The sequence below is a fragment of the Ammodytes marinus genome, assembly GCF_949987685.1.
Source record: "Ammodytes marinus genome assembly, chromosome: 7".
In the NCBI taxonomy this organism is placed as follows: Eukaryota; Metazoa; Chordata; class Actinopteri; order Uranoscopiformes; family Ammodytidae; genus Ammodytes; species Ammodytes marinus.
The window spans coordinates 12,125,448-12,137,740 of record NC_137211.1 but is presented as its reverse complement, the minus strand read 5'-3'; the positions used below and the strand labels follow the sequence as shown (position 1 = coordinate 12,137,740).

General features: G+C 39.9%; 2 protein-coding genes across 2 annotated transcripts; one reads left to right on the top strand and one right to left on the bottom strand.

Annotated features, from left to right (window-relative positions):
• Positions 1–3,300: 3,300 nt before the first annotated feature.
• On the top strand, positions 3,301–8,118 carry c1galt1la (core 1 synthase, glycoprotein-N-acetylgalactosamine 3-beta-galactosyltransferase 1, like a; the record flags this gene model as incomplete). Its single annotated transcript, XM_080031734.1, has 4 exons — positions 3,301–3,441; positions 5,129–5,387; positions 5,912–6,576; positions 7,777–8,118. Exons 2-4 carry the CDS (start codon positions 5,174–5,176, stop codon positions 8,116–8,118), a joined length of 1,221 nt encoding a protein of 406 aa, XP_079887860.1. The 5' UTR covers positions 3,301–3,441; positions 5,129–5,173.
• A 2,441-nt stretch (positions 8,119–10,559) lies between these two features.
• Positions 10,560–12,057, bottom strand: tac3a (tachykinin precursor 3a; the record flags this gene model as incomplete). Its single annotated transcript, XM_080031799.1, has 6 exons — positions 12,005–12,057; positions 11,538–11,653; positions 11,352–11,451; positions 10,911–10,940; positions 10,753–10,806; positions 10,560–10,630 (listed from the first exon to the last, which is right to left on the bottom strand). Exons 2-6 carry the CDS (start codon positions 11,637–11,639, stop codon positions 10,560–10,562), a joined length of 357 nt encoding a protein of 118 aa, XP_079887925.1. The 5' UTR covers positions 11,640–11,653; positions 12,005–12,057.
• Between the last annotated feature and the right edge of the window lie 236 nt (positions 12,058–12,293).

The window sequence follows — 12,293 nt, the reverse complement described above, 5'->3', positions numbered from 1 at the left end:
ATTTAAACAATTTGTGAAATTAGGGGAGATCACATCGACATGCTTAGATATTGTTTGTGGGGTCCCTCAGGGGTCAATCTTGGGGCCGAAATTATTCCTGCTTCATATAAATGATATATGTAAAGTGTCGAAGGTCTTAAGGTTAATTTTATTTGCTGACGACACAAACATCTTTTATTCGGGGAATGATCTGAATAATATGGTTGAGATCGTAAACATTGAATTGACTAAGTTACATGGGTGGTTAAACCGAAATAAGTTATCACTAAATTTAGAAAAAACTAAATGTATGATGTTTGGTAGGAGAGCCAGGGCCGCCGCTCCCTATACGCAGAGTACGCAGACTGCGTAGGGCACCAAGTTCCTGGGGGGGCACCCCAAATTTTTTTTTTATAATTTTTTATTTTTTATTTTTTTCTAAAGGAAAAAGAGATGGTCCGGGGGCCCCCCAAAATAGTTTTTTTATTTTTTAAAGTTCATGATAATCATTACATTACAAAAAATATATAAATTAGTTATGAACAGGCCCATCGTTGTTTTTTCTTAATTGTGTAACCTATCCAGGGGTAGATTACTGCACAGGCACACCGGGCACAGGCCCAGGGGCCCAAGGGCTCAGGGGGGCCCTTAGCCAGAGATACCGATAGTAACTTTTCATGTTGCATAGTCAAAGAGCTCAGTCACTGATGTCAATAACAGGGTCCAAAAAGGAATAGCCTAAATATAAATACTCATTAAAATGTAACAAGATAGAAATCATCATGGGCCCCTCAACTAGTAGGGGAGAAATACAAAAGCAAGTTAAAAACAACAGCATTAGTAGCTCTGTCTAAGGGGGTTGGAGGCCCCCTCACACATACACAAATAAGCTTTATATGTGTGAATTCTAAATTGTTCATATCCACCCTTTATCTGTTGAAATGGGCCCCTCCATCATAAAACATGGGTCTGCAGACCAATCTACTGTTTTTACAGTTGCAGAGTAAAGAGTGCTACCTGTTTAAGAAAAATCTGAAAAATAATGTTCCTTCTGCATCTCAGGATTTGATATCTCTCTAGTCTCTAAAATTTCCTCACAAAGTGCACCAGATTGATGCATTTTACTTTAAAAAGGTAAAAAAAATTCCGGGGGGGCATACCCCCGGACCCCCCAACAAGGTACAGGGTCCCTCCAATAATACCCCAAAATCCTGTGGGAAACACTGACTTCCTTAATATGTTTTTGCCATTAATTGTATGTATCCGTGTAGAAAATTCAGTGTACCTGACTGGATAGGGACAAGTGGGGGGCCCTTTAAGAGTGTAAGCCCAGGGGCCCATTATCTCATAATCAGTCTATGATCCTATCACTCAATTCCTTTGCAAAGGCAGTTTTTTCACAAGTTAAGCTGTTCTTTCTGTTAGTAAATGCTGGCAAATGTGCCAAAAAGCAGTCGCAGAGATCTTGCAAGGGCAAAAAATTTCCGCTCGCGCCCTACGGATGCAAGCTTCTTGGTGTTTTTTTTTTTTGGGGGGTGGGGGGGGCATCACTGACAATTTCAGCTTAAGGCACCCAAAAGCTTAGCAGCGGCCCTGAGGAGAGCATCAGATGTTTCTGTGAAAATCCAGGTAAATGGGATGGAAATTCAAAGGGTCAAGCAACACAAAGTCCTAGGGGTAATAATTGATGACAAGTTAAGCTGGAAACAACAAGTTAGCCATCTCAGGGGCAAAATAGCCAGGAGTATTTCTATACTGTGGAAAGCACAACATTTTTTCAATCAAAAGGCTTTACTAACATTATACTGGAGTTTGGTTTCCCCACATCTGCATTACTGTGCTGAGGTGTGGGGAAACACTTACAAAGGTAAATTGCACCCCTTGGAGATTCTTCAAAAAAAAGCAATAAGAATTATATACCAAGCCAATTACAGGGCACACACTAATAACTTCTTTATTGAAGGTAGAATTCTCAAATTACGTGATGTGGTAAATTACCACACCGTACAAATTATGTACAAGGCTTCAAAAAAAAGCCTTCCTAACAGTTTACAAGTAATGTTTGAAGAAAGAGGAGTTTCACATGATTTAAGAAGAAAAGGAAAATTCACTGAGAAAAATATACGGACCACACTTAGATCCTTTTCGATTTCTGTAAAGGGTATTAAGCTGTGGAATGAACTTGATGAAGATGTCAAAGGGAGTTGCAGTTTGCGCAATTTCAAAACAAATTATGTTTCAAAAATGATTGAAAATTACAGACTAATAAGCTGAGCACAATGTGAATGTCACTCACTATCATAACAATATTGTAACGAATAATAGAGGCCAGCAGACAGACTTGTATGTTTTTGAATACTTTTGCAGATGTGTTTAGACTGCCAGATAAGAAATTGAACAGGCCACATACAAGGCCACTTCACACTTTGCATTGACACAGACAAACTGAACTGAGCTGAGAACTGCTAAATTGGTCTCTAAATGCCATTGACCGCGTGTTTTCAACACGCGTCTGTTTGTTTGTTTTTTTCTTATTTTTTTATTGTTTGTTTTATTTTTTATTTTTATAATTTTCTGAAACAATAACTGTGTATCTGTGTATCTAAATCCGAATCTGATGAAAATGGGGGCGGGACCTGAAAAGCCTTTGGCTTCTTCCGTCACCCTTCGGACAACACAAAGTAAGATGTATGAAGATATGAAAGAGAAAATTGTGTAGCCTATTGGTGGAATTGTCCGAAAGAATAAAAGAATAATAATAAAAAAAAAAAAGTACAGTAGGCCTAGCCTAGTTGAGTTAATGTACTTTGTTAATTTCGACTACTGCATATGCATGCATTTTGCATTGCATTTAACATTTTGATTGTGAATGTTAACAGTGAGGATGTGAAGAAAGGCTCCGAGCTGATGATTTTTGAAGGCGTTGTGAGGGTGACACCTAGCGGCCAAGATTAATATAGCAACATCTCTCTCTCACTCTTTCTGTCTCTCGCTCTCTCTCTCTCTCTCTCTCTCTCTCTCTCTCTCTCTCTCTCCCCCGTCATCTTAAAATTACACATCTCAGCGACAATTAATCAGGCTTGTGTGAGTAAAGCCCATGGGCCTGTTGTAAGAGGTGAAACCATCAGTTAATTATCGTTCATTTAGGCTATTGCATGCACGTGAAAGGCGGCCCCCTCTATTGGCTACGTCACCAGCAGCCAGCCAACGCGAGGCCGCAGTTTCGGAGCTTAGCCCGTGATGCTGAAGTAAAGCTGCACAGTGGATTCCTCTTACCAATCATCATATTATTTGACGAATTCAATCGAAAAAATAATAGACCTTATTTCGGATGAATGTGTCCAGCTCGTGACGTCATGCCTGAAAGGTGTCGCAGGCGAGTGCTGTATTCACATTGAGGAATAATTTCGCTGCTCAAGGAGATACGCACACCGTGCTCACAAATGACTGATCCCAGTCAAGGTAAATAACCCATGCACACTGTTATATTGTTCAGACTGGAAATCGGCTACACTCCGGCTGTCCATATGGACTATCGCATATCCTGCATTGCCTTTTGTCGCTGTCATAGCAATCTCAGTTATGTGTTTTTGGTAGGCTATAATAAACGGATGTAATAGCCTACCTCGACTAGGCTAACTGGATGCTCGCCTTTTATTTTGTATCGTCAGGAAAATGACGTGAAGTATAGGCTATTATGGAGATTGCGTTTCCCCCAATAATTTGATCATGTTAATCATTAACATCTGTAGCCTACCAGCTTTGGGGTCTTTAACCTCAGCGTTGAGGCAGAGTCAAATGAAAAGTGTCACACTGACACTGTCATGGGTGAATTCCACACCCACAAAGGACTTTGGTAAAGTCCCCTTGCTGAAATGACAACCTGAATCCACACCGTACATCCATGAACTGTATAAGGTTACAGGCTAGTTTAAACTGATGTAGGCTGTAAACCTGTCATATTAATGTTTAACATTATGTGCTTTTCTCTAAACAATTCGTGCCAACACCATAACAAAGCCTTTAGCATGCTCAAAACACTTAATTTATCTCTCAGAAGTTAATATTTAGATAATCACTGAACATGTCAGTGGATGCCATCAGAATGGCAAACCAGCATTTCCTTGTTTACAAACAAGACAGATTCTGGCCATTGTGTCCTTATAAAAATGGAATTTGTATGTAGTTTCTGGTGTAAATATGGCTTTAAGGTTATGCTGACTAAAAATACACACCTTATCTGTATGGCATATTGATCTCCACACTTAAGTACACATAACATAACTGCATGTGGGAGATTGATTGCAGGAGATCATACAGGTTTTACAGCTTCAAAGTAAAAAATATATTTATATTAAATTTGAAATGTAAACAATAGCAAGTGAGAGGATTCGCCTAAGAGCAAGAGTCTGATTATGACAAGTGTATGTATTGACTTATGCGATAAACATATTTTGCTAGATGTTTGGGTATGAGCATTCATCAGATAACCAGTATAAATACATTTGGTTTAAGATGACATTTTGGTAATATAGGACACAGCAGATAATTGTACATAATCATTTGTATGAATAAGCCAAAGCATTTGCGATTCTCTCAAAGGAACATAGATACAATGAGAAATTGCTTCTAAGGAAGGTACAAGTGACTAGATGATGTTGCAGTTAAACAAATAGTGTTTCGCTTATGATCCGAGAAATGTACCAAAGCATCTCAGAAAAATGTAAACGGTAAATCATGGATTGCAGTAAAAATTATTTGGGTTGGGCACAAAACGTTGACAGACAGAGTGGGACCCCAGTAACTATAAAGCCTTGACACTTCATGTTCTACTTTTGTGAAGCAGTTATGTGTGGGTTTTAGATTTTACAGCCCAAATATACTGCAATAATAAAACACACAGTTTGTTTTAAGTTGGGATTTATAGCCTTTTTTGACACAATGATTTGCAACATAATACTTGAAGTGTCTCACAACACTCATCTTTAAAACCTTTTATATACATAACAACATTAACAGTGCAACTACGCACAATCAACTCAAAATTATGCATTTTATACGAGTACGATCATAAGCGAAACATTTTAGGACACAGTTCGGGTGTTTTTTTTTCGGTTCATCAAACTGATCCTTGTGTGTTCCTGTGTAGCCATGCTATAAGTAGGACCATCCCGACGCTGGAGACGGTGTTATCATGAAGGGCAGCTCCAGCTCCAGATGGGCTTTCTCCCTGGGCTTCTTGGTAGGGGCTTGCAGCATCTACTTCTTCCTGCACCAGGTTTGGTTTGAGAAGAGCTACCCCGCGCTGTCAGAGGCTCAGGACAAAGCCACAGCGCTGGGGGAGAAGCCAACCAGCTGGAGGAAGGACGGAGCCACCCTCATCAACCGCCTCCACCCTCACCATGCAGGTGTACTTTACAACATCTCACAATCTGCTCCTCTGCAAAATAAAGGTTATTTACTATGAATGGGGTGAAAAAGAGTCCACATATCTGTAATGCATATTATACTATGTTGCTTGAAATCCCAGCATTGGCTCAACACATTCTGCTTATGTTAAAGGTAGAGTCAGCGATTCTGCAGAAAGCTTCTTGTAAAAATCAGATGTTTCGAAATCAGTGAATATCTCCTCACGATCTCCTACCTGAACATCTTACTGTGTGCCCTGGAAAAAAGATTCCAGTGTTAATACATATTCTAGGCTCTGTAAACGGGCATGATGGGCCCCTTTTGTTTACACACCCGTTCTTTACATACCAGTTTGCAGAGCTTAGGCTGTGTATGAACACCACTTTTTTTCAGTGCACATACAGTATGGACAGGTAGCTGATCGAGAGGAAAAGTTCACTGATTTTGAAAACAAGCGTCTCCAGAATCGATGACTCCATTTTAAGTTAACCCTGTTATACCACCGTTTGCTTTATTCCTGTAGATGAAGATAGCCGGGTGGCAGATGTTTTGTACCAGAAGGTACGTGTCCTGTGTTGGGTGATGACAGGGCCCTATAACCTGCAGAGCAGGGCCCGCCATGTCAGGGCCACCTGGAGTCGCCACTGCAACGTGGTGCTGTTTATGAGCTCTGTGGAGGACCCAGACTTCCCCACTGTGGGCCTGGGCACCAAGGAGGGCCGTGACCAGCTGTACTGGAAGACCATTCGAGCCTTCCATTATGTCCATGAGCACCATGCCAATGAAGCAGATTGGTTCTTAAAAGCTGACGATGACACCTATGTGGTGGTGGACAACCTGCGCTGGATTCTGTCCAACCACACCCCCGAAGAGCCCATCTACTTCGGCAAGCGCTTCAAGCCTTACACCAAGCAGGGCTATATGAGTGGAGGAGCAGGCTATGTGCTCAGCAAAGAGGCACTCAAGAGATTTGTTGCAGGTTTTCGGACCAAGGTTTGCACACACACCACTCCTGTAGAGGACCTGGCACTCGGGCAGTGTTTGGAGAAGATGGGCGTTCTTGCCGGGGACTCCAGAGATACTTTGCACCGAGAAACTTTCCACCCGTTTGTGCCAGAGCACCATCTAACTGCCAAGTTCTCCAAGAGCTTCTGGTACTGGAGCTATTGTTACTACCCAATTGTCGAGGCAAGTCACTGATGTTTTATTTGTGAACTAGTGCAATACATTGAGTCCAGTGGACTAATGGTTAAGGTGCCTGTCCTGTAACTGCAACATCCCCAGAGTGGAGTATCCTTATTAGATAGAGCCAGGCCAGGTTAGGAAGGGTATTGATGCAGAACATCTGTTGGTTGAAAATCCTTTAATATCATTAAGAGTGCATCTGCACTTCAAGTGAGATCAGTATTATTATTTTTTTAAATGTACAGTAAGGACCTATTTTCTTGCTCAAAGTGTGTACGACATACTGATATTTTGCTTTTGATGAATTAAACAAATGTAAGCTTTGTTCTGAATGACCCATCAGAAGGATAATAACTTAATTAATGAATATGTGATCATCTGGCACTTACAAATTCCAGACCTGACCTCTGCATAGAACGAGTGAATTGGGAAAGAAATGAGTTCAGTTTAAAGTAGATGATTGCAGCAGAGACAATGTCCTGTCAACAAAAGGAAAATTGGCCAATTTGTCCCAGGTTATGCAACAAATGTATTGCACTTTGCAATTAAAATGAGACAGTTCTATTACTGATCCTGTCACACACTGACTGCAAGTGTATTAAACCTCTCTGTCCTTTGGTCTTTGAAATGGAAACAAGAAAGCAAATGTACTTTTAATATATTAAAGTAATTATTTATGATTTAAAATATTGGTTTCAGAACTGTCATAATATGTTTATATCTAAGAAATTAAAGGATACGCCTGGTGATATTCTGTATTCATATTGTGATCAAAATTATAATTTCATTGTGATTTCTTTTATATGTATTTTACAAAAATATAGGATATTGTTCGGCACCTTGCGCCGTTGGAATTGTCACTTAGTGTTTAATGGATACCATATTCAAAATGATCCTACTTGAATTTCTCCCTGGCAATACAGAATTTCTTTCCTCATTTAATCTATACAGTTGTTGGAAAAAATCTGTTGAATCCGATTGTAGCACGGTGGATGATAGAGTTTGTATCTCTTTCACAAATAATTGTTTCTATTTATATATCTTGATATGCTAAAATGCTACTTGTAGCATCTTTTGATATGCTGTCATATATGGTTTAAGAACGTTTTCTAACTATGTGTGTGTGCTATCTGACTGTATGCGCTAACATTAACGTCTCTGTGTGTGTTCGCCCGTGTGGGTCTGTGTGTTCTTCTTCCTCAGGGTCCACAGTGCTGCTCTGACCTGGCAGTATCGTTCCATTATGTGGAGGCAGAGCTGATGTACACACTGGAGTACCTCACCTATCACCTGAGAGCGTACGGCTACAGGCCACGCTACCGGCCCTCCCTGCGCCAGGGCCTGAGCCTCCGCCCACTCTCACTCAATGCCATGACGACGGCCCTTAAAGGAGTCCACAAGGTGACAGATGGAAGGAGTCAAGCTACTTTAGCCTCCGCTGTCAGTGGAAACCAGACTAAAGCAGAGACAGAGTCAGGGAAAGGGAGAAAGGACAATCTGAACTCCCGCGCCCCTGACAACAGGACTGCAATCACACAAGGCTGATCCCGGGGTTTCAGCTTTGGGGGGGGGGGGGGGGGGGGGTTGAATGGGCATGATCAAGTGGGAGAGCTGTATTACCCTGTGCAGTGTGTTAGCCAACTATTGGTTTATTCTAACAGGGCTTCCTTGATCCAATGGCAGTACATTCCAGCCAGTATGACACTGTAACCGCTTACAGTTTGAGTAGATCAAATTTGAATATATTCCAGGGGCAGCTTCAAATGGCTTTTTAAACCGAGGGAGACATTTGGTTTGGCTCCCATTATGTTTTTGCCATAATCAGCATTTAATTGTATTAATTTATACATTTACATAATCGATGATGTGTGTTTTGAGTGATGCAGGAGGAGGCACATAGAATATTATTTTAATGTATTTTACAAGTACCCGATCTGAGCCATCAGTACAGTAGGAGATGTTTTATGTTTAAAGTTAAAAAGTAATTATTTAAAACCGTTTTTTTTAAGACAACATGCAAAAATACTATAATTGTTTAAGCCAGGGGTTTTCAAAGTGTGAGAGAGTGAGCCCCCCCCCCCCCCCTCAGAGAACAAATTTCAGCGGAGCCCCCCCAACCCCCCCCAAAAATGTTTTTCAAAATCCCTGTGTGTTTTGAAAGATCTTATCATTATTTTACACATTTTAAACACATTTTTGAAACATTCTAAACATCTTTGTGCGTTTTTAAACACATTTCTTTAAACATTTTAACATTGTTTAGCTTTTTTAAAATACATTTGAACATCTTTATCCAGTGGTTTAATCCTGCTTCCTTTAAGCATGGATAGTAGTGACTGAGTGTGCAATGGAGTGAGAGAGATAGGCAGAAATACTTGCCCAAATGATTGACAATTGTTAAATGTCATTCACCCACACAGTGTTTTTTCGCTAGTGCCTCCAATGTCCTGCTGGGTGAAATTAGTAGCCAGCAGAGATCCTGACCCTCCTAGGGGAGTCCGTGGGTATGCCCCCCCGGGAGATTTCTTTTTACCTTTTTGAAGTGAAATGCATGAATCTGGTGCACTTTCAGAGGAAAATAGAGGCTAAATCTGAGGCATTTTGTGTGAACAAATATTTTGGAGACACTGGGTCGGATGAATTAGAAGCTATTGAGGAAAGACACATGGATTTTCCATAAAAATATTTATTTAAAATAAAATATTATGCAGGGTCCTCTGGGTTGGGCTTGGAGCTCTTTTTCTTTAACGAGACATATTTCTCTGTAATATAGTGAATGCATTTAAATGCAGTGAGAGGAACGAAGCAGAAGAACTTTTGTCCAGCTATCTTCATTTCCACAGACAAGGCTGAAATAGGCTATAGACTATACACAGTGCATGGGAAACTGAGGGCAGCCCCATTCCCAAATGTTTTAAAATAAGCTCAATACACACTGTGCATGGACGTGAATGTGACGTGATCAGTTAACCACGGATTATCTCCCAGATGATCTTATGATATGATGTTAATATCAAAAACACAAACAAACAAAAAAAAAATCTTATTTTTTTTTCCCACATATTCATCCGCGCCCCCCCTGCCACAACTCCGCGCCCAGTTTGAAAACCACTGGTTTAAGCCTTTATGGTTTGCATGTTTGATTTTATTTTCCTTTTGAATCCTCTTTGATCCCCCACAGTCCGCAGTGATGCAATGTTTTCTATTTTAACCTATGAGTGCTATGAGATTTTTGAAAACACTGCAGCTTCTGATGAACACATTTTTATACACAACTCCAATGAATCCTTGCCAAGTCATTTTATATAACCCCAGCAGTAAACATGGTCGCAGGTGTGATTGAATATAAGTGGAGCCGAGCTTAGAGGGTCATTTGAAATAAACAAGTAAGGTATAAAAAAAATTGTTTTATTATTTGCAACAAAGAATAACATGATTAAGAAATAGAATGTATCAGCTGTCACTTATAATTAATGTCATGTTTTTGTTTGTTCAGATAAAACAAATACGATCTGTGTAGTTCATGGTCAATTTCATGAGCTAGTTTGATTTACAGTGTGAATCACATCATTTGGTTCATCGTGTGTGTGTGTTCTCGCTGATCTTCTGTCATTGCCGCCAGATGGGAAATTGCTCTGGTATGAATGTCTACAGCCCCTGAAGAAACCTACAACGAAACAAATTGTAGATTTATATAAGTATTATTCCTACACTCATGCATTTTAAATGTGTGTACAATTATTGTATTAATACACCATGCACACAAGGCTTTCTGATGGATTACTTTTTAGAAATGAAAAGCACATGAGGTTAATCGAAAGAGCAGTTCTGCTCACACTCTTAAATCTTGAACGGTAGCAATCTTCACAGCCTCCTCGGGCCTATTCGGTTCAATCCTTTATTATCCAGGTGAAGTGTCAACTTTATTTTTTTCCAAGTATTGGAGACTGTGATGTTCTATCTTCTGAGTGAGAAAGAAGAGGCACTCACCTCAGTCTGCACTTATTGAGAAAGATGCCTCTCCTCTCTGGATTCTCTTTCCTCCAGGGACCATTATCTGTGAGAGCAGGCAAACCATATAGTCCCTTAAAGATATATTGACCCTTTGATGAACACCAGAGAAAACTTGAAATCTTTTATCTGAATTCCTCCCATATTTGACTGATGTGCCACACTCACCCAGCTCAGAGTTTCTCCTTCCCATTAGACCGACGAATATGTCATGCATTTCCCCTGAGAAGATGAGATGGGAACTGTTATTGTTTGTTTCATGATGATGTCAAGCGATCTTCAGAAAGCAGGCACTTCATATCATTACTGAATCACAAAGCTCTTACTTTTTTGTGGTAACTGCGCAGCGTCTGCCTCTGATGAAAATAGAAAATAAATTAAATGGGGAAAGAAAACAGCTTTGTGAGATAAAAGTTACAGGAGCATTAATACAATCCAAATCAAATGATCTTGGCTGAATTACAAATCAACGAATTTATAACCCAAAGTCTATTGCCATTTTCGAAATTTGCTTTTTTTAAATTATTATTATTATTATTATTATTATTATTATTATTATTATTATTATTATTATTATTATTATTATTATTATTATTATTATTATTATTATTATTATTAGTAGTAGTAGTAGTAGTAGTAGTAGTAGTAGTAGTATTAGTAGTAGTAGTAGTAGTAGTATTAGTATTATTATTAGTATTATTATAATGGTTGTCAACTTGTGAAAGAAGCGAATGCGAGTACGTTCGTCAGTTGAAAAGGATACTCACCGGCATTTCTTTTGCCCATCAGACCCACAAAGCTGTCATAATCCACATCGCTATACCTCTTCAGAATGTTCCTCTTGAGGTTGCCCAAGCCTAAGGTCTGCTGCAAAATATGAGAAACAATAAAAATGGTTTCATGTTAAAGTTGGTCTGAGAAACAGCTTGGCCATTGCGCGCCAGGAAACCTACATCTGAAGTTGATCTGCGCGTTCCGGGCTCATCGCACTTGGACTGGCTGTATCGAAGTTTCATGATGAGGAACAGAGTCACCAGCAGCAAACCTCTCCTCATTTTTTCGGCGCCACCTGTGCGAGAATATTTACAGTTATGCTGTGTAATAGTTTTTTTTCCTTAAAGGCAAAAACATTGCTGAATATCGCCTTTACCGCCCAGGAAGCAATCTTTTTGCGCATAGCGCACTTGTGCGTAAAAGCACGCCGTGTAAGTTATTACACAGATACTCCATCAAACTTATTTTAAATGTAATCACTAAATTATTATTCTGATTCTCATAAATTTCAGAAAGGACAAAACACAACGGTGATTTTACGCAGTAGTGTTATCTCTCAAAAAAGTCGTGGTAAACCTTTCAACTGTTGTAAATAAAATAAATGTGTTAAGATTTTACTTTTTGCATTTAGAAGTATTTTTTTTACCTGTTTCCCGTAGAGCAGATATTTTGATAAAAGAGTCAGCAGCGTGCGCCCTGGTCCAGACTAAAGTGGGGACGGATAGATCCTGCAGTGTGAGATCCAGCCAGGATGAATGAGGCTTCCACTCTTTGGGTTCATAAATATCAGCTGGATACCTGCGTAACGCCAATCAGCTGCTGGAGCGTAGGTGGAGTACCAGGACGTATATCACGTTGTGCTGAAAGCTACGTTGCCTACTCAATGATGGTCATGATGCTGCTTGGAGATGGTTAACCCCCAAACACGCACTCAC